This window comes from Zonotrichia albicollis, chromosome Z, assembly GCF_047830755.1.
Source record: "Zonotrichia albicollis isolate bZonAlb1 chromosome Z, bZonAlb1.hap1, whole genome shotgun sequence".
Taxonomy (NCBI): Eukaryota; Metazoa; Chordata; class Aves; order Passeriformes; family Passerellidae; genus Zonotrichia; species Zonotrichia albicollis.
The window spans coordinates 21,952,371-21,976,465 of record NC_133860.1 but is presented as its reverse complement, the minus strand read 5'-3'; the positions used below and the strand labels follow the sequence as shown (position 1 = coordinate 21,976,465).

The 24,095-nt window shown below is 34.7% G+C and overlaps 1 protein-coding gene and 1 long non-coding RNA gene across 6 annotated transcripts in view; one reads left to right on the top strand and one right to left on the bottom strand.

Moving 5' to 3' along the window:
* Positions 1-24,095, top strand: part of FER (FER tyrosine kinase) — a 160,616-nt gene that overhangs the window by 86,814 nt on the left and 49,707 nt on the right. For all 4 annotated transcript variants that reach the window (XM_005490424.4, XM_014269440.3, XM_014269439.3 and 1 more), the window contains 4 exons: positions 3,041-3,163; positions 17,519-17,575; positions 20,503-20,618; positions 22,201-22,295. In XM_005490424.4, coding sequence (XP_005490481.1) covers positions 3,041-3,163; positions 17,519-17,575; positions 20,503-20,618; positions 22,201-22,295 — 391 coding nt within the window. The remainder of the gene's footprint in view (positions 1-3,040; positions 3,164-17,518; positions 17,576-20,502; positions 20,619-22,200; positions 22,296-24,095) is intronic.
* On the bottom strand, positions 7,553-19,413 carry LOC113459705 (uncharacterized). Of its 2 annotated transcripts, none has more exons than XR_012578181.1 (4): positions 19,160-19,413; positions 16,988-17,107; positions 13,371-13,471; positions 7,553-8,206 (listed from the first exon to the last, which is right to left on the bottom strand). It is a non-coding gene; the product is annotated as an uncharacterized LOC113459705 (long non-coding RNA). The 2 variants fall into 2 exon arrangements; XR_003381202.2 differs by having other exon boundaries at positions 13,367-13,471; positions 19,160-19,412.

Below are 24,095 nucleotides of genomic sequence, written 5' to 3'. Positions count from 1 at the left end.
TGAAGTCCCTGTTGCACTTTGGGTGCCTATTTTCTTTTTAGTCCTGTGGTAATTGTTTTGTTCAGTATAACACAAACACTTTTGGATGTTGCACAGTGTGTATGCTTCTAAGGACCAGAATTGACCCCCTTGTTGCTCTGAGGAAAAATCGATGACTTAATGAACAATATATTAATTATCTACCTTTATAGAGTGTGGGGTTTTTATTCTTAATGCATTGCTTGGTTTTTTTAATGTATGTAAGTTTCTTTTTACCTTGCCGAATTTTAAACTTATTCAAAATGTGACAGTTCCCATAACATTGCTAGAAATTTTTCTTGAAGTATGAAATTGCAGCAAATCATTCTCAGTTTTGATTCAGTAGTGCTGTCTCTTCAGTCTCTTGTAATAAAGTTTCCCATGTACAGAAAAATTCTCAAATTTAATTGCATAATGATACTACACTGAGGGAATTTCATTGTCTGAATCCCCAGATGATGCAGCATGCCTGGGGTAACTCAGTATTGTGTACCTGGTTTATTTTCTTTTGAGAAGCAGCAATATTTTTCTGAGATTCACAGAGTTTGCAATGCTTCTCTAGGATTAATGATTATGGACACTTGTCATGCTGGAGAGTGTTCATTAGTTCTCACCTACAATTTTCCTTGTAGAAGTGAACACACAATCAGTGTTTATTTTATTTTGATTGTATGACGTTAAAGTATTTTGATATGTCAGACTGCTAAATGAGAAAATTAAAGCAATAAAATTACCTCTACCTAGAATCTTACAAGGTGCTTGGTGCACCCTGATCTGACCCAGCAGAAATAAAAGGACATTATGTATGTGGTCTAACTGAAATAATTTCGTACAAATCACTGTATGTGCAAGTACATCTTGAAAATATAGATTGGACTTTCAAGTCCAAGTTTCAACTATTGCTTTGGGGCCTACCTGTAAGCTGACTTCTTCTTTTGTGTGTCTGTGTAGGAGGGTTTCCACCAAAGCAAAACAAAACAAAAGAAGCTATCTTTCTCTCCATAGAATCTAGCAGTTAAATTTGAAATGTAAGACTGAAACTGTTGCATGGCCTGGACAGTCCCAGCATTGTCAGGTCGAGATATTTACCTGCTTGTACATTTACTAATCTACAAGCATTTTGTTCAGTTGCTCTTGGGATTAATTTGTAGTAGATTTTCTTGGCAATCATGGAAGTTAACACTTTCTTTTTTTCTTCAAGATGCTGTGTCCACTGTATGCATTCCTATTCAGTGAATTTTCTGAGAATGAGGAAAAAGTTTATTAGCTTTAGAAGGCTGGTTAGCTTTATTAAGCTCTAGAAAATAGGTGTTGGGAGTGTTAGGGTCACGTAATGAGGGATTTATTCATGTACATTTTTGTAGGCAGGTTTAAGGAGGGTTTACTACAAAGGATTTGCTGGTTTGTTTACATTGGTATGAACAATGTAGATTTGGGTTTCTGACTGGTCAAACCACACTCTTGGATCACTGACAGGTTCCCATATTTTTTTCTGATTCAAGTACTGAAGATTAGAGCAGGACATCTGTTTTAACAGCAATCCTTCAGTTGTTTAAGTATTCTCTCTCTGGTTTTACCATTATTTTAAAAGCTAATCTTGATACAATTATGTGTGTGATAAATTAATTCATCATTCAGCTTTAAGCATAAAAATTCATTGCTGTCATTCAAGGCTATCATTGTTTTCATTTCTGCTTATTTGAGACTGTGCCATTTAAAAATTTTTGTTTGTTAGTGATCTTAGTAAGGGTCACAATTGGGTATAAATACACAGAATGAAAGGACAGTGGCTCTGCTCTAAAGGTTTTACATAAATGGCAGCAGATGGGCAGTGGCTGGATCTGGAATGAGGAAATTATAGGCAATAGTGGTAGTTGTGCTGAGGAGTCTCTTAGGACAGCAGATTTTTTGGATCATCATCAGAAGTATGAAGGAGCTTATTTTAAAGGAATGGGAACTAGTCTTAGTGGTCAATCAAAGCTGAGTCACTATTTAACAAACAACAAAACATTCAGACTGTGGAAACATTTTTATGACAGAGATCGGTGAATGTTAAAAACAGCTGACAAGACCCTGCTGTCTTTACCAACAGCAATGACACATTTCAGGAAGTTAATGCTTTAACCCTCAAGGAAACAATGAACTTAAAGTCACTCTGTAAGGAATTCAGCCCTTCAAGCTAGAAAGAAAGCATGCCAGTGGTAGAGGTGTTCATTGCCCATTTGTGCAAATGAACTTGAATCACCACCTGTGCTCTGAGTTTTGAAAATAGCAGTACTTGTTCATTGTTGCATTGTCAGGCTTGTGGCAGATACTGCCTTCTGGGAAAAGCTCTCTGTCTGTAGATGCTGAGACTTAGGAAAGCAAGAGACTTTATCGTGTTTCATAATCAGCTGCAGGATCCTGCCCAACTTCCCTTTGAAGCCTGTGTATCACCTGCCTTTGTCTCTAGCTCGTTTAGACATTCCTGATAAATACTCTTTTTACAGACCAATCATGCATTCTATACTCTGTGCCAGGGATTTACTAATTTTAGGAGACACTAAGTACAGGAAGATGAGATTAGGATAGCTATTGTGTATCTCCTGTTTGTTTTATTGCTTGTTGTATTTTATCATATAGATTTTTTAGTTTGCTTGCTGTAATTTTTAGAAATAAATAAGAAGTTGGTGTTGTTTTTTTCTGGTTTATAATATTTTTATTTCACTCTGTAATAATTTTGATTTTAACTGGCCTATCTATTTAAATTACGAGTTTAAATAGTTATTTTATCATATTGCCTTAAATGACTGATGCAGTCATTTTTCTTTTATTAATTTATCATTTTCATAACTGCCATTCTTGTTAAGTGAGTATAAATGCTACTCAATAAATCAGAAAAGACATCTAAAATAACTCTATAAAAATGTACATTTTTTTTCTGTGTTGTTACTAATGAAGAAAGTTTGGTCAAGCACTTTTGCAGTTTCTTGTTCAAACTATTGCTTATAGAAAAATAAGTTTTTCCTTTTCCTCCATACAGAATCAATATCGTTTTGAGGGAACTGGCTTTCCAACTATTCCTCAGCTTATAGAACATCATTACACAACGAAGCAAGTTATTACAAAGAAGTCGGGTGTTGTTCTGCTTAATCCTGTTGTTAAGGTAATGCATACATTCCAGAACCTTTATTTGACAGACAATAACTTTGGGGGTTTCTGTTACTATTTAAATAAGCTTCTATGGAACTTCTCAGCAAATTTTTAATTTTTATTTATTTTGTGACTCTGTTCTTGATCTCTATTAAACTTCTCACCTCTGTGCAATACTTTCACTTGAAACAGCTCTCCATCCTGATTCTTACCATGAATTTTTGCTATTTTGAAAGAACAGCATTCAACTTCTTATCAAGTATCCTCATACTTTTATTTTTGGTTTCCCATTTGGATTTCCCTACTAAGTAATTCAAAGTAGTAGTTCATTTTAGTTCCTTTTATAAAGGAAAAAATCTATTTTATACAATGGAGAAGGTCTCATGAAATTTTGGAAGACTTATGACAACTGCATTTTGTCCCTATTTCATATTGCAAAAATAAGTTAGATACAAGAAAAGGTACTGATATTCCAGTATCAATGAAAATTTGAAACAAAAATTTACTTTTTAATCAGGAAGCTATTGCAGAAAGTCTTTCAGGATGGAAATAAAAAGGACTTAATATTAAACTGTATCAGTGTTTTGAGAGTCTCCTTGAGTTCTTCCAGCAGTTTTACAGTTAGTATTTATCTAGCTGATACTTCATTCATAAGGCAACTCCACTTGTATCTTTGCATCTCAGCTATGGATAAGCCTTTTGTTCTTGATATATTTATTTTTTCAAGACTGGTTTCAAACCCATGTTCATCAAAATTTTAGGAAGTACGACGATTTATATTTCACCATTAGTTACCTATTACAAGATCCTAGTTTTTTCCTGCTAGTCAAGTCAAGTATGTTCTTTTTCTCAAAATTGCACTTTATCTGCCCTTAACTATTCTATATAATTTTAAAATTTTAAGAGTGGGACATTGGAAATACACATTTTAGGTTAGTATCTTGCTGATTACCAAACTGATGCTTCATTGAACATAAGTTACTGCTTACATTCATTCTAGATCACATGTGAAAGCAGAGAACATTAATTTTAATGTGTAATTATTTTTGATATAAATGGTTTAAGCTACAAATAAGGGATAGTCAAACTCAAAATGAATTTTTTTAAGACTGTTTGCAAATTTCTCTCTCTCTTTAATACCGTGTTTGTTTTAAATGTGACTGTACATAATGTGAGAGCAGCCCTGTTTCAGCAAATGTAAAACAGTAGTATAGAATATTATCACATAATCTTAGTTATTGTCTGATAAACTGGAACACCTTATCTGTAAAACAGCATTCATTTTTCATTCTCTGTTGCTTACTTTGATGATGGGGGGTTTCTTACTCCTTCCTTTTTTGTTTCATTTTGTATTTTCTCTTCATAGAGTTAAGTTTAGGGTAACTATAGCCGAATAATTTTTCTAGTCCCTATCTTATAGAAGAAACATATTCCCAAAAGACATTCCTGGTCATTTCACCATTACCGCACTGGTGGCAGCAGCGAATTCCCCCCCAGGAGGCAGCTCCGACCATTCTCCAGAGCCGAGAGAGCAAGATGGAGCTCGCAGCTGCCCCAGCCCTCCTTATTTCCAGCTCAGTTCTTAGGGTGTCTGTGCCCTTCCGAGAGAAATCCTCACATAAGAGAGTAACTAACCCGCACCTTTTTGGGACAACTTCTTTTTTCTTTTAAGTACCTGGTCATTATGTCTCTCAGCAACAAAATGGGAAATAATTCTCTACGAGAAAGATAATGAAAGGAAAATCCCAAACTTCCAACAGGCCTTTTGTTTTTCCTCTATTCAGGGGGAAAATGAAGTGGGTCCACTCCTCCCTGGGTTTGTTGACTTGAGTTAGTATCAACTAAGCTCAGTATTAACTAAAAATTAGTGGAAATAATAATATTTCCTCTAGAATTGTGTTAGTTGATAGTTGATCTGAGGTGCAGTGCACAACTACTCAGGTTTCCCAAAAATTATGGAAGTAATCGGCATCTATTTGTAAAATCCACAGGCTGCATCTGTTTTTTCATATGACTGATCTTGTCCTGGTGTGCAGCAGTCTTAATATTCAAGAGTCCTTTGGGTTAGTAAGCCTTTTTACTTCTGTTCTGGTATGTTATGTAAAGTAATGGAAAGGGTGACTGTTAGTACTAAGAAAAGTATTGGATGACAGGAAAGTGAATGTATAGATTTTTTTAAATATACATGTTGCAATTGCATGTAGGCTTTCATGAATTTATGAAATAGGATGTCAGTTTCTAGAGCTGCTAATACTTGGTGTAAAGTAAAACCAATGTATAGTATACTTAGTGCTTCCTGACCAGCAGTTTGAGCCAAACAAGGCAGTGTTGAAAAGGGTGTTAGCTACATGATTTGAATTTTTTAAGAGCAACTGTTCTCAAAAATGTTTTCATTGTTTTGGTTTGAGCTATAATTTTATGGTGGTTTTACTTCTCCCATATGATAAAAACTATTTGCAGTATTCTGAAAGATGTACTTCAGAGTTAAGCAAAAGATGGTTGTGAACTTTCCTTTTTAATTTGCATGGAACTCTTTCATATGGGAAAGTGGAGACATTTCAGGTCGTTTTCAGAAGTAGGATATGCACTCTGACACCTAGTGTTGGGGGTAATTTATGCATCATGTGCTATTATCAAGATGTCTTTAATCATTTCCTTAAAGTTCATTTGGCATCTGCAAAGACTGTTTTTGCATTATAGCTGCAGAGCAGTCATTGTCATTTCATGTAATCTTTAATCTTCTTATGCAAATTGCTGTCCCTGTAATAACCTATTTAGAAATTGAAAGTTAAATACGACAAACTTCACAGAAAAAATAAAGTTATTCTTTTTAGTTTGCTCTTGCTTTCTTTCCTTCCCACAGTCATTCATTCTCCTTTACTATATTAGGAAAATTAGTGTTCACCTTCTGTGATGTTGCCCTTGAACAGGCTTAATTGTGTCACAAAAGGCCTGTCCCATGTCCCATTTCATGTAGACTGAATTGCCTGCTTGGAATTTTAATGATTCTGTAATAATAGAATTTAAATTAGAAAAACTGATGGCATTAAAAAGATATTTGCTAGTAACTTCTTTAATGGAAAAGTGTCTCATACTTATTTATAATCTTCTTTAAAAAAGTGTACATTATGTTCTTCAGGTTGTTATTGGTGGATTGACTGGCACACAGAGCCGCTGAGTAACTCAAAGCACACCCAATGACTTCATTATATAAAAATGCTGTTTTAACCATACTGGATGTATTTTAACCTTCTAAGATCTTTGACCTCCTGTTTTTGAGGTTGATAGATTTCTTGAAATATAATTCCTTTTTATATTTTTACAGATTACACCACCTGTATTAAGGTGTGAATGTGCTTCAGTTTGACTACTAGAACAGAGAATGATCAAAAAAATAAGGGATACCATTTTTATTTAAGTGTACATGTATTAAAGTTTTCATTTGGATCGTAAATACACCTTTGAAGCAAATCTGCCCAGGATGCACAGCTGCTCATGGGAGGGAGCTCAGTTTTTAGAATCAGGAAAGATTTAGCCTGAAATGATGCTTTTCTCCCAAATACATGTTTCAGATTCTGAGCACCAGTTGATTTGCTCTGAAGATCTACTACTATTTCACTAGTGCTGAAATACTCATGGTATATGAATGCTCTGTAGTTAATTCAAATTCTGAACTTATGAAAAAAATGAAGTGCTGCTTTGTCAGATGAGTTAAGCCATGTGTTTGTTACTAGTAACTTTAATTTTAAAATTCTGGGGTTTTTTTTATGTGACAAAGAAGCCTGTGATATGGTCTGATATGTTTTGTGTACATAGGAAAATGATGGATCAATCATAAATGATGAGATGAAAGAAAAGTGCTGAAAGAAAAAAAACCAGGCATTTCTTATTAATGTTTCTAGTGCTGATAAATAAGTTTGCAAGTCACGTGAAAATTCTCTGCAGATCTGAAGCTGTCTTGCAAGGTATGAATGTATTGATGAGTTAGACTTGGAAGAAAATTGTGAAGAGCTGTAAATTTAAGTTAGATTTTCTTCATGAAAATCCATTAGTAACAATCTGAAATTATGCTAATTTTTTGTTGATGGATTTTCTGGGGAGGCTTGTTTTATTTTAGCAAAGCAAGCTGAGGTTCACTGTTGCAGACAACACATGTGCTTAGAGTTCAGGTATTGTGTGCCCCTCAGGCCAGCAAAGCACAGGAGGAGGAGGAATTGAAGGAGGCTGCTGAGCAGTCTCTGTTTCAGGGAAGCACTCTTCAGCCTGCTGGGAGATACTGAATAGAAACAAGGAGACTTAAAAGGCCAAGTTTATCACAAAGTAATGCTGTCACACAATTACAGATGCTCATTTCATGGCTGGAGACAATTAAGGTGCTGCAGAGGGAAGCAGTGGCAATAATGGTGCTCCCTGTAGGGAAGATCATCTTGAGTCTGTTTGACCTGAGGACAGCTCTTGAGGAGCAGGAATCCAAAAGACAGAAGAAGCCTGTAGCAGGGAGTGATGCAGTTATTGCAGCTCTACCTTGGCTAGATCTGTCACTCCAGAGAGGATTCCTGTGGCACCCTGGCTTACCTGTGTGATACCCACCAATTTGGCCAGGCATTCTGTAGAAATGCCAAGAAGCACCTGGTGGTAGTGATCTTTGGGCGTTGGTTTTTGGCCTAAAGCTGTAATTTTCATGGGCGTGGTTAAAGTCTAATACATGCATTTTCAAATGTCAAAATACATCTTCAGTTTTTTTTAAGGAAATTGATCACAATTGAAAGGGAATGTTTATAATATGCAAAAGACATACTTACAGGAAATGAATGTATTTATTGTATGTGCACTAAATTAATCAACAGCCTGCAGCTATTGACATTTGAGAGCAGAGTTTCATATCCTAATATTAGAGGTACATTTCAGTTACATTCTCATTCCTTCAGAATTTGGAGAAGTGTCACAGGATTTGCTTTTAACATTTTTTAGCAGAGATTATTGCAATATTTCTGTCAGATAACAAAAGGAATGCATCATCCTTAATGGTGGCCTGTACTTGTCAAGGCATGTCATCCTGTAGAGAAAAGGGAAAAAAGAGAGTAATTTACTCTTTGTGCTAACAAAGTACTGAACCAAATTTATGTATAGTTTCAGGTATATTGACTTGTTTCAAAATTGAAAGGATTTATTTTCTCAAAAAATCTCATTAAAATGCTTTATAATAATGGAGGCAGATAAGGCTACCTGAACAAAGACTAATAAGGATTGTTTTATATTCAGTGATCAAAGTTTTTTATAGTTTTTTTAAGAGGCCATGGCAATAAACATCAGCTCTGTTGAATGTTTCTGGTTCAGTCTTGTTTTTCTGGTATTTCTTTCCATGATGAGGTTTAGATTAAAATTGAAAGATAGCCCTCCTAAAGGGTGTAAGCATCACGCTCAAACCTAGAAAAAAAAGTATTTTATCAAGGATATGAATTTCATTTTAACAAACACAATGTAATTCCTGACCAATTTAATAAAGAAAATTCTCTGTCCTTGAAATTTTAAACCTCGGCAACATGTGCATTCCTACTTTCTGTGCAACTTTCATATAAAAAAATTACAGAATGCCATACTGCTGTGTAGAGTGCAAATTGAATAAAATGAGTTATCTCAAACACAACTGAAACAGTAGGAAGCAGAAAAAATAAGTAAAATTTATAAAGCAAGAGATGGAAGCAAGCAATTCATTCTTAAAAAAAATAAAAAGGTATATTATTAGGAAAGGGTAAAAATTTTTAAATGAAAGATTTAAGACGATATTTTTTTATAACTGATAGCTAAGAGAATAAACTACTTCAATCAAAGCATCCTTCATCGAAGATTATTTAGATTTACTAGAATTTGCTGCTGTTTATTTGGCTATACACGTGAAAATCAAAGGATTGACTGTGTTCTGTAATATTCTGGGTCTAAATTGTGCCTTATGGAGCACTTTTAAAAACTGGGCCTTTTATCAGAAGCTTTATAACCAGATGTTAATATAGTGCAATAAAAATTATATTGGAATTGTGTATGATTGCAGCAGTTTTTCTGTTGAACTAAAACTCTTGTAGTCCTTTGTAGTGAACTTCTTGTAGTCCTCTAATTATATTCTTATTCCTGTTTTCACTAGTGCAGTCAGGATGACTTTAAGGCAAATAATGCTTTGAGTTTTCAGTGTTTTCATGGTATGTGGCTGACAAGCACATAACCTTCCTTGAACACTGGCTCTCATGGGTCAGAAAACACAGTGTAGATTAAGAATAGGAATGAGTGCCTGTGCTCTTAAATTCCTGTGAAGTAGCTTGTGGTTGCTTAAGTATTTGGCCTCCGCCAATTTAAGTGGAACAAAATGTTAAAAAGGAGTGAAATGGCATTTCAGCTGTGGAGGAATAAAGCATACACACAAAAAGGAGCTACAGGATAAGAAGGATATGTTTTTCTTAAATCTGGTTAGTGCATCTGATGTATGTAATAGTGTCTGAATTCTCAAGAAGATCTGTTTATTTAAATGTTGATTAAGGAGGAGTTCAGAGGTGAGAATAGGTAAGGCTTCAGGATTCCTTATTTGCAAAGTAAATACTGTACTTAGCGTACTATTGAGGGTAGTGCATGGATTTCATGCTCAGTTCATTATGAAGTAAATGCTATTACCAATTCTGTCCTTTCTGTCGCTTGGATTTCTTCCTAATAGATTTGCCAATGACTTACATAGTGTATTACTAAAATCAAGATCACCCCCAGAGGGTGGTGATCAGTTTGCAAAGTCTAATTAGAGGCCAGTAACTACTGCTCTACCCCTAGGGTCAGTCGTGTGTCCAATCCTTCCTTCATCCACTTCTTCATTAACAAGCTGGGTGATGGCTAGCAATCTTACTGATGAGACCAGTCTTGGAGGATGGGCTGATAGACCAGAGGGTCAAGCTGCCCTCCAGAGCAGCAGGAAAGGCTGGAGAAATGGATTTGACAGGGGCCTTGTGCAGATCAACAAGGGGGAAAACAAAGTTCTGCAACTGGGGAAGCACAACTCCAGGCACCACAACATACCTTCACTCCAAACATCTTCCCCCTTCCTTCTTTTTGAGCAGCTTTATATGGTAGGAGTGATGCTGTATGGTATGGGATATCCCTTTGGTCTGTTTGGTGTCAGTTGTCTTGTTTCCTCACAGCTACTTGTACAGCTGCTAGAATAGGTGCTAAATTCTTCAAAACATTCACGTTCACTGTTTATATTTCATGTTTAATTTTAGAGAAGGATGTGCACACATGCATGCCATAAAGATTGCTTCATGGGCAATCATCTTTGTCAAGAGAATACTTTAACATGTAAATCAAAATATAACCCCAGACTAGCTACTGTGAACAAAATTACCCCAGCCAGAACCAACACAGTAACAAAGATTACTGTGTAATCTGTCTGTAGAATCTGTAGATTCTACAGACCAACCACACAGGAAAATTTTGTCACTAATACAGGAGAAAAAAGATTGCGGAAGACAGCATTTAGAAGATTACTAAAGTAATAATAGAATCTGCTAATATCTAGCAGAACCATTTCGTGTATTTGCTGCTTCCCTTTGTGTGTCCTTCATTGATCAGCTTTTTTTTCTGCTGCTAAGAGATTTTCCATTGCTTTTGCTATCTGAATAATGAGTTTGTGGTATGTGAGAAAATACCAATATCTTGTTAAAGAACTGTATGCATTTGATGTAAAAAACCCAGTGCAGCATGTTCTTTTTAAACTCTTGGCATCCATGTAGTGTTGTATGACTTCTGATTCAAAGCCAACATCTTACATGGAATGCAGGTCAAGCTCACTGGTACACTGAAATCTCATAAGTTAAGGCTACAGTTTCCTTTCTGTGTGGCTTTGCCTTTTTCCTGTGCTCTCACAGTCGCAAATCAGCTAATACATCAGATTATTTGAAATTTGGACAGCTTATTTCTGTTCCAGCTCAGCGGTTTTAACATGCTATCTGAAGTTTATGAAAGACAATGCAAAATAAACATGTGTGGCTAGAAAAACTTAGGATGAAGAATCTTGGGGTTTTGTTATTAAGAAAATAGTAATTTGGTGGAAGGTCTAATGTGGAACTGTAGCACTCTGAAAAGTATTGCATGCTGACCACTGAAACTTAGACATTATTTTTGAGGGATGAATTAAGCTTTTCTCTTCCTGGGGTAAAGAAATCTAAGTGGAAATAACTGGATATGGAACTAAGTATGTGGCTAAGTGTCTTATATAGTTCAAGGAAACTGTTTTGGACATTGTTACAAACACCTGTAGTTCCCCCAAGCCCATTTGACATAACCTTTCCATATGTGGGTGGAAGTGAAAATGTGTTTGCACATATCTGAAAATATTTTAGCCTATTTTAATAATTTGAGTGTTTGGGGAGTGTGTTGTGCATACATAATGTGACTCTGCTTTTCCATTCCTCTCTGTTTAAATTACATGGAATGTTTAAATGAAAACTCACGTTACCCCATGGTTTTGTTTGCCTTTGAGTGTTTTGTTGGTCATACCTGATCCAGAGCTGATAATTTTTCTGTTGGAATATATTTGGTTAATAGATGATTCAGAGTACTTTGTTTTGGTAGCTGAATTTACTGTATTCAGTCGAGAGGAATAGTGTGTGTTTTAATGTCCTTGAAATATAAAGGTTTTGACATAAAGTTGACTTTCCTTTTCCCGTGCTTAAGTATTTCACATTCTATGTCTTTTTCTTTTCTCGGTTGTTTTTTAAACTTCTTTATTTTTCTTTATTTCCTGTTTTTTTCCTGAAATATTTTTAGCATAATTTTAGCCCTTTCATGAAAAAGAAAACATAAGTTTAGGGAAGAACTGCAAAAAAACCCTGAGGAAAACAGGTATTGTATGTTGAATTGTACAGTCGCTTTGTCTACTGATCTTCAAGAAAGAATGGTCAAAGAACAGCTGTGCAGGTAATCTGAGGTCACTTCTGCAGTTTATAAATTGCACAGTAGCTTTTCCAAATCTTACTTCTCCTGTTATATGATAATTCAGAATTTGGTTTAGCAGGAGGGTTGAACTTCACAGAGTTTTTATGTAATAGTGAGAAGTCAGATAAAATAGTACTTTTTTCCCAGGGAGCTAAACCTGTCTGTGCTATTATTCTCTTTTACAGCTCACATTGAGTTTCATCAGTGTGGCTTAATACAGTGCTGTTAATAATGCAAAGAAGCTTCCATAACAATTTTTACAGCTCATGAATCTTTATTCTGAAACAGTTTTAAAGAAGTTGCCAGTGAGGTTTTTCAAAACCCCTCCTGTAAAACCCACTTATTCTTATGAAAAATCTTTCCCATCAGCTACCTTTATTTCTGTACTTAATCTGAAGGACTTGAAACACATAGTTTATGATTCATGAAATTGATATGAACATTAGATCTACTGGCATAGGTGGTATCAAAAATAGTACTTCTCTAAAAAGACAATTTCTCATTCCAATGCTGATAAGCCCTATCCACATGTACACAGCTGTTACTTTTTTTTTGTCTGGTTCATCAAGTTCTGATAAGTGAGATTTGAATACCCATCTGATGAAAATTGTCTGTGATTCTGATTTTCTTAGCCATAAAAAGAATTTTACTCTAATTATCCTTACTATTGGAAATGAAAGATTAACTTTCCATTTTTGTTGATGTGGAAAAATAGCTCTTAGCTGCAGTAATTCATACTACCGTATTTCCTATTTAACTTGTAAGAAGGAGAGCAAATAATACTTTCCAAAGTATTTTTAATGCATTTTTCCTGCTTAAACCATGAAGAAACAGGCATCATCTTTCTTTGTGCGCTTGACTCCTGAGGTGTTGACCATATCCCTCTGTTTTGAGTTTTTTTCGAAGAATGTTAAGGATTAATGTACTGGGATGAGGGAAAGGGGAAGGATATTTAGGTTTTTCACAATGTTCTGGGATAGATTCTTAAGATTGGAAAGTCATATGTTTTGAGTTCTCTTAAAGCAATAAGTTTTGGTGGATTCCTTCTTGGGCTCCTTAAATCAGCTGAAGTTTCCAGCCTGTAGAGTTTTTTATCCTTTTTCACTTTGCTACATCTACAATTAAGATGAAAAACAGTGACAGTGTTTGTTATAGATACTGCCTTTTGACCTAGGAAGAGTAAATAATGTGACAGAGAACATGAGATGAGTAAATAACAGTGATGGTAACAAAAAGTCTTACTTACTCACAGTGTTGGTGCCTGATCAGTATTTCCTCACTCTTCCTCTTTGAAAAATCTTGCATTAGAGTTTGGGTAAGAATCTTGATGTTGTTTGGTGGTTCTCTGAAACTGAATACACAGGTGGCTTTTTTCCTCCTGCCTTTTCTCTCTCCTTTTAGAAATGGTAAGATTTTTAGAACCAAGTATTTAAGCTGAGGCTCATAAATTCATACCTAATTCTCAAAACATCTGTTTTTAAAAGTTTATTTTCTGATTGCTTTACTGCTGGTTTTTAATTTGAAAAAGTACCATTTTAGGATTGTTAATGATTGAAATTGTTACTGAGAATTATAGAAAAATAATGCTAAGGGAATTTGAACACTAAGTATTAGATCGTGATTATGTTTTCTGTTTTATTGAAAGCTATTATAATTTACTGCAGATGATTTGTAAACTTTCTTCCTGGTATAGTAATTTGTGATCTCTTTGATGTAACTTCTCCTAATGAAGAGAGATGGGCAGGATAAAAACTGCATTTATGCGTTTTGAAGATGTTTAGGGTAATAGTGATAACATTTTAGTCTCATAGCTCAGAAAAGGAAAATTGAGATTTCATTTTTTGCAGCAACCAACTGCCGTTCAAACTGTTTTCAGTGCCTTGCACACTGTATGCTCCACTGTATGCTCACTAAAGTAAGGAATGATGAACAATTGCATCTTTGCTAACAGTTCAAGGTTTGAACCTTATCATGGCCTAGGGAACCATGTAACACCCTAACATTATAAAAGAATGCTGTGTATACAGGAAAAGAATAGTGTATATCCAGAATACTTTATGAGTAAAAGGAGACATTTCTTATTATTTCTAAGTATTGCTTTTCACAATTGAAAGTTTTATTTCTTTAATTACTGGTCTGTTTGAGGTTTGGTTTTTGTCACTTACAATTAACTTATGAAATAACTCTTCTCTTTGAAAATGCTTTTCTTTGTTGAAATCAGACAAGTGTGCTGAGTGGTTGCCCAGAGTCTAGAAAGATAGTCACTAGCAAGCTGCTGCATATAAAAGCCTTGTGTGTGATGTGGGTTATCAAGTGCCTGGCTATTGGGTAGGAGTAACTGTCATGGCTGACCAAGTTCTCCCCTTTGTGAACTGTCTGGTTGACAACTTGTTTCTCAGTGTTTGACCAACAGATGTAGAAGTACCTCCAAAGTAAGATAAACTGATAGGATTCCTATCAGTAAACCTGTTCTTCAAGTGTGATGTTCATGTAATTCAGTTTCTCCTCCTGGGGGAAGCTAGAGGACAGAAATAAAGCAGAATGTGGTAAGCTTGTAGATGCCCCAAGTTATTCCATTTGGAAATAAGGTATATAATTAAGATTACAAATGAGTATGCTCAAATGCTAATTTGTGTGACTGAATTTTTCTGAAGTGTTTTTATATTCTGTGGTCCAAAATTAATCTGAACAAGCACAAGGCGAAGAGATAGCGATGTCACAAGAAAAGCGCTGCATCATAAATGTCTTCCTTCTGGGTGAAATTAATAGGCATTAATAGTCTCAGGAGCTCTCCTTGCTGTCATTCAGATTACTTTGATTAGGTACAAAAATGTACTGGATTTGCTCCATTTGATTTAGAAGCAACTAACTCTATTGAAATGAAAAATTCTGTGACTTGGATTGATATGCATTAAAGTGTCTGTTGATCTACACCTACATTCAAGAATATTTTTGACCCATTCTGCTGTCACATTTCTTTTGTAACTTTCATTATCTTTTGCACACTTGATGAATCTGTAGAGTAATGGCATTTGACAGCTGGAAAAATCCTTACATTCTAGTCACAATCAGAATTAAGCAGTTAGAGAAGATTATGAACTTCGTGATCAGACACATTATTTCATAACCTTTGTTTATGAGTGCTAGTATTTATGCATTGATTTTGACATTGATAAGTGTGCCTTATTGATGTCTTTAATTACTGACAGCTATTCAGATTATTAATTGATGTCATATTAAACTCAGAGCAATTCAAGTAGATTTAGTGAGACAACAAACTTGGAGTAGAATGTCTTATTATTTTTGACCTTACTGTTCATATTATAGTTTACTAATTAAAGGCAATTATCTGACCAATGACACTGTGTTTTGAACACTATTTAAATTAATGTCTAACACATAGCAAATTAGAAAATTTGGTTTGTTTCCTTTTTAACGTCAGAATTGTACATTGGCATGATGTATATGACTCTCTCTTCTGTTAGATTTTTTTCTTACTGTCTGCTGAAGGAACTACTTTTGTGCAGTTTATAGGAGTAGTATCAAATGAAGCTGATCAAGCTTTGACTAATTCAATGACTGTGAAAAATCTGGCAGAACCACCATAAATTAATAAATGAGTTAAAGTGGTATAAAGAAATGACTGAAGGCTTTCATAAAAAGTACAGATTAATGTGCAGGTGCAGTGATAATAAATCCTTCAACAGATAATTTGATTCCACTTTATGTTGTTATTTTCTTTTGTTAGTTTTCTGAAGAATTATCGGATTTTTTTTCCTTCATAAACAAGCTTTTGAAATGTCACATTGTCAATTTATTCAAAAAGTTATTCACTGAAGTACAGAATCCTTGTAGTTAAGCAGTAAAAAATCCATTCAATTTTAATTGTCTAACTTTTTGGCTCTGCCACACTTATTTCAATGTTAAAAACTCTTATGTTAATACCTCTAGGTAATAGTTTTTGTGTTGGTGTTTTTTTTTTTTTACAGCTTTCTTTGCAAATTATTTTCTTAAATGTATTATTATTGAAAGAGTGTGCAGTTTGATGGCACTTCCTATCTATTTGTAGTATAACAGCTTCTGAATGTGACATTCATTCTGCAAAAAGTATCAACTGAGATGAAGGAAATACATTTCTTATGATGTTTGATCAGTGAGGCTGTAGTTTTAATCTGTGTATAGGGGAAAAATATACATTGTATTGAGAATTGTATTTTGAGAATTTCCTCCTAAGTCTCACAGTTTCCCACCTGGGGAAGAGATACAGTAAAGATTGGTTTCCATCATGCAGCATGGTAGTGTGGTACAGGAATTCTTGGGATGGGACTGAGAGGTGTTGTGTGCTGCGAGTTTGGGTTAATGAGAGGTTCAGAGAGTCTCTGGAATGCACACTTGTAACATTCGACTTATGGACAAAAGCGTAGAAATCACAATAGCAATGATCCCCGCCCCTTTTTAGATTTGTTGAATTCATGTTCGACAAAAAGTCGCCAGAGATGGTGAATCCATGACCTCCCTAGGGAGATTACTCCAGTTCCTAACCACTCTGTCAGTTGAGAATTTTTTTCTAATTTTCAATCTGAACCTCCCTTGGCACTATTTAAGTCCATTTCCTCTTGTCCTTTCATTTGGGATGTGGCAGAAGAGACTTATCCCCACCTAGCTTCAACCTCCTTTTCTTCAGACTGAGCACCCCCAGGTCCCTCAGCTGCCTCCTATCAAACTTGTGTTCCAGGCCCTTCCCCAGCTCCAGTGCCCTTCTCTGGACATGCTCCAGCCCTTCAATATTCTTCCTGAAGGGAAGGACCCAGAACTGGACATCAGTGCCCAGCACAGGGGGAGGTCAACTCCTGGACAAATGCTTTACCTGTCATGTGTTATCTTTTCAAGCAGTTGCCTGTATTATTTCCAACTTCCAAAAAAGATATAAGAGATGCAAATATGTGTCTTGTTGACAAGTCAGAAGATCAGTTCATTTCCATGTGCACTGAGGAGAAAAATGTGGGAGTTTTTTTTAATTTAGTAGTAAGTTACTTCATATACTAAAATGAAGTTTTCTTATCTAATTTTCACTTGACAAATTGTTAAAATCAGGGTGCTAAATATTATTTCCAGAGCTTGTGTGAAACTTTGCATAGTGCTAATCTATCTACATGCCATCATGCTGTAGGCTTAATTTCTAATAAAAATTTGCTATACAATATTACCCACTATTTTATTGTATAGCAAGATTTCTAAACTCTTGAACTATAAATGCGTATGTGGAAAATTTCTTGGTATGCTTGTGACTGAGTGCTCTAAATGTAATACTTCTTCAGCTCCACTTCTGAAATGTGTCTTAGAGAAACTGTATCTGGCATATTTGCACAGACTGAAATTTCTGCTTTCCTTTTCATAGGATAAGAAGTGGGTTCTCAATCATGAAGATGTCACGCTGGGGGAATTACTGGGCAAAGTAAGTAATAAAGTGAGCTAAATAACATTTGAGTAAGTATACTTTAATAATTAAGCTATTTCTGTATACCTTTTCTTTTAAATTGCTCTAGTATGTAATTTTTATGTCAATTTTATACACTAATACACGAGACAATCTTATGCTTTAAACAGACATAATACACACTTACTAGTAAACATTATCATGATTGTGCTGAAAATATTTAACTAGCATACATATCTTTTTCTCTTTTGGAAGTGTTTTGAGGTAACTAGATTTCTATAAAGCACGATGTGGCTGTTTTACTTTCTGTAGTTGGAGTCAAATGTTGCAAAATATAAATAAAAACACATAGAGAAATAGGTGTATGCTTATGCATTTGTGTATAAAATTTGATATGATGAGATGACTAAATAATTATTTATTAAAACAAATACTAATTGCTTGTGCATAATTATTTTCACTCATTCATTGATGGAATCAGATAATTTCACAATCTTATTAAATCTTGTGTAGTTCATAAACATGTGGTTTACAAAGTCTGCTTAGGAACTACAGATCTTTAAAATCAAGCAATTCCTCACTTTTTTGGCACCTTTGCACCTGCAAAGACCATTTCAGGTGCTGCTCTGGACACAGAGTAGTTTGAAAAGATTTTCCAAAAACTGAGAAAATAAGATTAAATGAGGAAGAGACAAATCAAAGTAGTTAATTGCCTTCTTACTATGGTGCACACTAAAAAAAAATCAGTAAGAAATTCAAGAATGGGGAAAAAATATTTCCATAAACTTCTGTTTCCCAGTATAAAAGCTTTTTCGGAGATTAAGATGACAAAAAATATGACCATATTGAGCTGTGCCTTCATAAAATACAGGTACTTAGGATCTTCACATTCTTAAACAGGATGGTATCAAGGGAGAAAAATGAAGATGTTCCAGCCACAAAAAAAAAGCTTTGACTTGTTAAAAAATAAATGTGAATTAGTTTTGAAAAGCATTTTTAGTAAATTCAGTTTACATGGTATTGCATGTTTTTGGCACAAAGCATTTTTAACATTCAGTAAAGGCAGCTCAGAATTTTAATTATAGAAGGATGTTCTTTAAGAAATACAGAATAGGCTAAGAGCTTTATTGGAACACAGCATGATTCTTGATGCATTCACCTCTAAGAAGATGTGTTCATACTAAAAAATATAAGAATGACAGGAATATTGACATCTGTATGACAAAATGTGAAATAAACTATAGCCATTCACCACAGAAGTGAGAAATCAGATTCTACAAAACCTTGAGTGGCCTGGAAAAGATGAGGAAGAAATCACAAAATTCTAATGTGTAAAAGATGCAAGCTTTAGAAAAGATGCACCTCAGGGGTGAATGGTCAGTTTATTTACTCAGTGTTAATTCAGTAATACCCACAAAATGAAAATTGCAGAATTGGAATGTGTTTTACTAAAAATTATCTATCCAGTAATACTTTAATATTGTCAATAAAGAAGTAAAGCATTTTCAAGACTTAAATAAAGCTCAGGATGGATTCAGATTTCACTGTTAAATACTTCTGACCAGAATGGTAAAGTGGCCTGGGAGCAATTCGCCTGCTTACCTTGGGTGCCTCATGCCATTTCAGATCTGAGAGGTAATGTGCTAGCCCCTGGAAATGCTTTAGAAGGGCTGTCAGAGATCCTGAGCCTCACTTGCCGGCTACATCTTCCTTGTCCCAGCATACAGAAAACAATTCTGCAGGCGTGTTCAGCCCTGCATTTGTTTCCTTGTTACTGGAAGCATGTTACTCTCTTCCATCTGTGAGTTTCTTTTTTTCCTTTTCTGTCATCTTTCTTTGGCAACACTAAATTCAGCTGCATGATGTAATGAAATCTTCATCACTCAGGAAAGGAAGGCAAACATCTCCAGCAGATTTTTTTTGAAGTCACATGCAGCCCCAGACATCAGAACACAGAACTGTAGTATGTGTAGAAATTAATCAGACATAGTTTCAAAATTGAGTTGTGCTTATTCTTTGGGAAATACAAAGCTTTACAAGATGTATTAGATCTGTAGTTTTCTTCTTGTTTCCTTCTCTTGAGGGTTTTTTTTCATTTATACCAGTGCTTTATACCTCACAATTTCCTTCTTCTTTCAATTTGTGTCCTAATTAATTTTCCTTTTCTTTTCATTACATAAAAATGCATCAGGTGAAGTCTTTTATGGTATTTAGTACTTCAGTTTTCTTCTATGAAAGCTAAAAAAACTTAAGTTGCCTTGGGGGTATGTTATTCACTACCTAGAATGTCTGATGATAAAAAGAGCTGCTTTCTAAAGTCTTGTCCAAATGACAGCCTTACAGATTTGTCTTTATAGAGCAGTGCTGAGCTTGAGTTTTAAAAAAATTCTGGATCACCATACACAGCAATACATTTTGAAGTGGGTTTAATTTATTATAAAAATTAATATTCAGTGTTTTCCTTCTTTGTATTTTCTGGTTTTTCTTTCTTGTATATGAGAATGTTTGTGTTATTTTGGTGTGTTGTGTCACAGTTTTTGAGATCAGGTTTTGGTCTCTTCCAGACTGCAAGTTAAAAACTATTCACAAAATACAATAATGTGAAAATGAAAGAGGGCAAGAGTAAGAATAAGAACAAAGTACTACAGTTGATTTGAAAAGCCACTAAAAGGTTTTATGAGAAAATTCTAATTACTTAATTAATGGTGTTTTTTTCCTCCTTCCAGCAAGGTCAAAACAGAACTCATATGCTGTGTCCACATAATAGATGTACTATGTCAGAGTGAATGGCTTTGATTAGGACAGATACTGAAAGAAAACCTCATTTGGCTTCATAAACACATTCCAGAGTTCTGGTCCACTTTCAGTAGCACTCTGCATTATTTCTTCTGACAATTCATTAAGATTTTATTTACCTAGAATGATCTTTTTTCTCCTGATTTCAGGGTAATTTTGGTGAGGTGTATAAAGGAACATTAAAGGATAAAACCCCTGTTGCTGTAAAAACTTGCAAAGAAGATCTTCCTCAAGAACTGAAAATAAAATTTCTGTCTGAAGCCAGGTAGGTTCTCTAAAATTACTTGTGGCAGTTTTTTTCAGTTTTTATCACCAGATGCATTTACAAAACCTGACCTTCTAAAAAATTCAAGAAAGCAGTTGTCAAACTTTTCCTTCTTTTCTCTCCCTCAGTACATTCCACAGCTGTCACCCTCGTAACTAAACACTGGCATTTTTAACATGTGAATGCAGTAGCATTTTCACTTGCTGAAACCATCTTGTTGACAAAGCAAGCCATGCCTGTAAAATAAAATTTTGTTGTCTTAAGTGCTTTCATTTAGAACTTCTAAGATATACCATGAGGATTGGGATAAGAATAGTGGAAATGTTGTTAATTTAAGTGTGATTATACCAGGCCTAACTCCTGCCTTATATTTCATGGCTAGTAGAGGTGATCAAATGTGCGCAGATTTCTTCTCTTAGTGGGGTATAGGCCCCATTCAGTAATTTTCTCTTTGTAAGAAGAGTTTGCTCCAGTAGAGCTTTTTTTTTTTACTGTGTCAATCAGCATGAGATTATATGCTTATTTTCCAAATTACATGACATGATACAATGTGCAAAGCATTCTGAGTATCCGCTAATGTACATAGGTAGATTCTTAGACTCCAGGGTGAGGGCCATCTTGAGATAAATGTCATAATTTTTAAACTACCTTGCTCCTTCTTGCTTTGAGAATCCATATGCTTTGATTTCCACTCCCAAGTTAGTGTGATGAGTATTGGAAAATAAAAGACACCATCTGCGTTTATAGAATGAGGATCAGCCATCCTATCTGTTGAATAATTTAAAAAAACTTGTAACTTGGCAACAGCAGAGATATGTCATTTTTTAAGCAGCTTGACACTAATGGGAAAAAATGGTCTGAAAAAATGGAATGTGTTATTTTTTGCTAAATGTGTGTGTAGGTTAGTATTTTACTCTTGTTCCTTGGGAAAAAGGGAAAAAGAGGAGGTGCTTTGAGTCAGCAAATATCAGAAGGAACATTTGAGTTACAAGGTCTCTCTAGAATTTTTTCTTGCTCTTCTGCATGCTGTTTTAGGCTGTAAATCTTCTTATTAAAGCATTGTGTCAAAAGATGTAAATAGTTCATTTAATTCTCAAAAATGATGTCCTTATAGTCTTCTGAAACTTACTGTATTTATTAATCTCTCTAAGTAATATTGTAACAAGTGTTCTTTTGAACAGTGCAGCAGGGAAACATACAGACAAGCTGTGCATACTGTTTTGATGTTGCTCTGTTTCTGGTCCACCACTGAAATTCTGATTATATACAAGGGTTCTATCAGGCCATTTTTGAGTTATATATAGATAAGTGTCACATAGACAAATGGTAAAATTACAATAAGAATATTTTTTTATTTATTAGTGAATTAGTTATGATGTTCATTTAAAACAGAGTGGTGATTGATCTAACAGATTCTATCAAATCATTGATTTTGATAACAGCAGTGATATTTTTTCTTTGATAACAATAATGATATCTTCCATTAAAATAACATTAAGGGTTTTAGATATTCTCCTATAATGTTTAATCAGCCTGTACAATAAAGTTTATTAATATAATAAACTTCTTGTGTGTTTTGCAGAATACTCAAACAATATGATCATCCTAATATTGTAAAACTTATAGGAGTTTGCACTCAACGACAGCCTATATATATTGTTATGGAACTTGTTCCAGGTAATTGGTTTTTTCCTTTTTTTTTGCAGCATATTTCCATAGGTTTCATTGTTTCCATAATATGAAATGTATTATTTTCTATTTGTCTTATTCTGCCTTCCTATGGCTGACCTCAGAAGTCACCTGTATTGAAAATCTTTGAAAATGCTGGGTTCTACTAGCTTTGGAGTGGTTGAGCTCCACAAATCTATTGAGAATTTTACTGTAGCCTTTAACGACAACAGAAGCTTTATTATTCTCCTGATAAGATATAAAATGTTATTTCCTTTAACAATAGAGTTCAGTATTGAATAAGAAGTATTTAAAGAAACTTCATGTCTGGGTAAGGTCTCAATTTTAATAACTCTTGTTTGGGTCACCTTTATTAATATATATTTTTTTCTTTACCAGAATGTATTATTTCGTTTTAAGGTTGCTTTATTTTTGGAATTGAGTTCATTTTATTTAGCAATGGCTGGAGTGAATTTCAAATTACTGAGATGATAACAGTTTTTGGGCAATTTTACCTCTTTGTTGATTTTCTCAGCAGCTGCAAAATGTGTTGGTTTGGTAGCCTCTAGTACTGCTTAATATGCAACACTATATTTGTTTTGTATATCACTGGATTTATCTTGAGAATTATACAGCAAGCTTCTTTAATAACCATTTTATTCAGGAAGACTTAGATTGCTTATAATTCTTGAATACTGACTGTAGAGCGCTGATGAAATATTTGACCTTGTGGAGTTTTCTGCCTTTATTAAATTAGATTATATTAGATTATTATATTTGTATGCACGATTAACTTTATTAAAATGGAGACTGAAAGCAGTGTCCTTGGTTTTAAGGGGTACTTTAGTAATCAGCTTCTCCAGACATCTCTGAAGATAAAAGTAAATCCTGATCTTTTAACATCTTTATCATTCTGGTTCAGGTTTTCCAGAGCCTTGTACAAGTTGTTGAAACATGCTAACGCAATTGAGGAAGAATTGAGTCAGAACTTTCTTCTGATTCTTATGCCTATTTTGCAGTTCAAGTCTATCCAAACATTCTTGGAACTGAATTTGCTTCAGAAAGAAGCTTCTTCCAAAGAGAACTGTTGCCCTGTTTCAGTGGTCTGTAAACCCCCTGGGCTGGCTGCTCTGCCTGCACACCCAGATAAACAAGGGACTGCCTTCAAGCCATCACACTTCCCCACGTGCTCTTACTTCTTGGCACACTAAAAGACTGACCATATGAGCAGAAAACATAAGGATGCCAGAGAAATGTCAAATCACTTAGATGAGTAGAGAAGCAGCGATTCTGTTGTTTTTTCTCTTTTTTTAGTGACAAATTTGGATGAGATGACAAAAAATGGTAGTTAATAGTGCTCTGACTTGGTATTTAACACTGCCCTTTGAGGAACAGGATAATGATAAACTTGTCTTCTACTTGACACTAAACTTTCTCAGTATCTTCATTCTTTTGTTTCAAATGTGTTTATGCTTGAAGGTGTTTAGGCAGTTTAACTCTGACATTCTGTTTAAGAACTAAAAATGTCAAGTTTTAACTCAGAATTGTGTTCTGTGAATGTATGCCTGAGAACACATGTAGTTTATAAATGCCTGACAGTTTTTTCCCTGAGGATAAAATTAGAAACATCTCCATAAAACAAGGGATTTCTCCTGTGATTTCGGACTTCTATCTAATGTTTGCAAATTTTCTGCCATTTTTATATCCCAAATACACATTGGCTGCACACCTACTGTGTCTTTTGAGACTCCTCTGGTGTGGTTCCATAGCAGCTAATTCTGCTTTGCATTCCAATTATGATTTCAAATC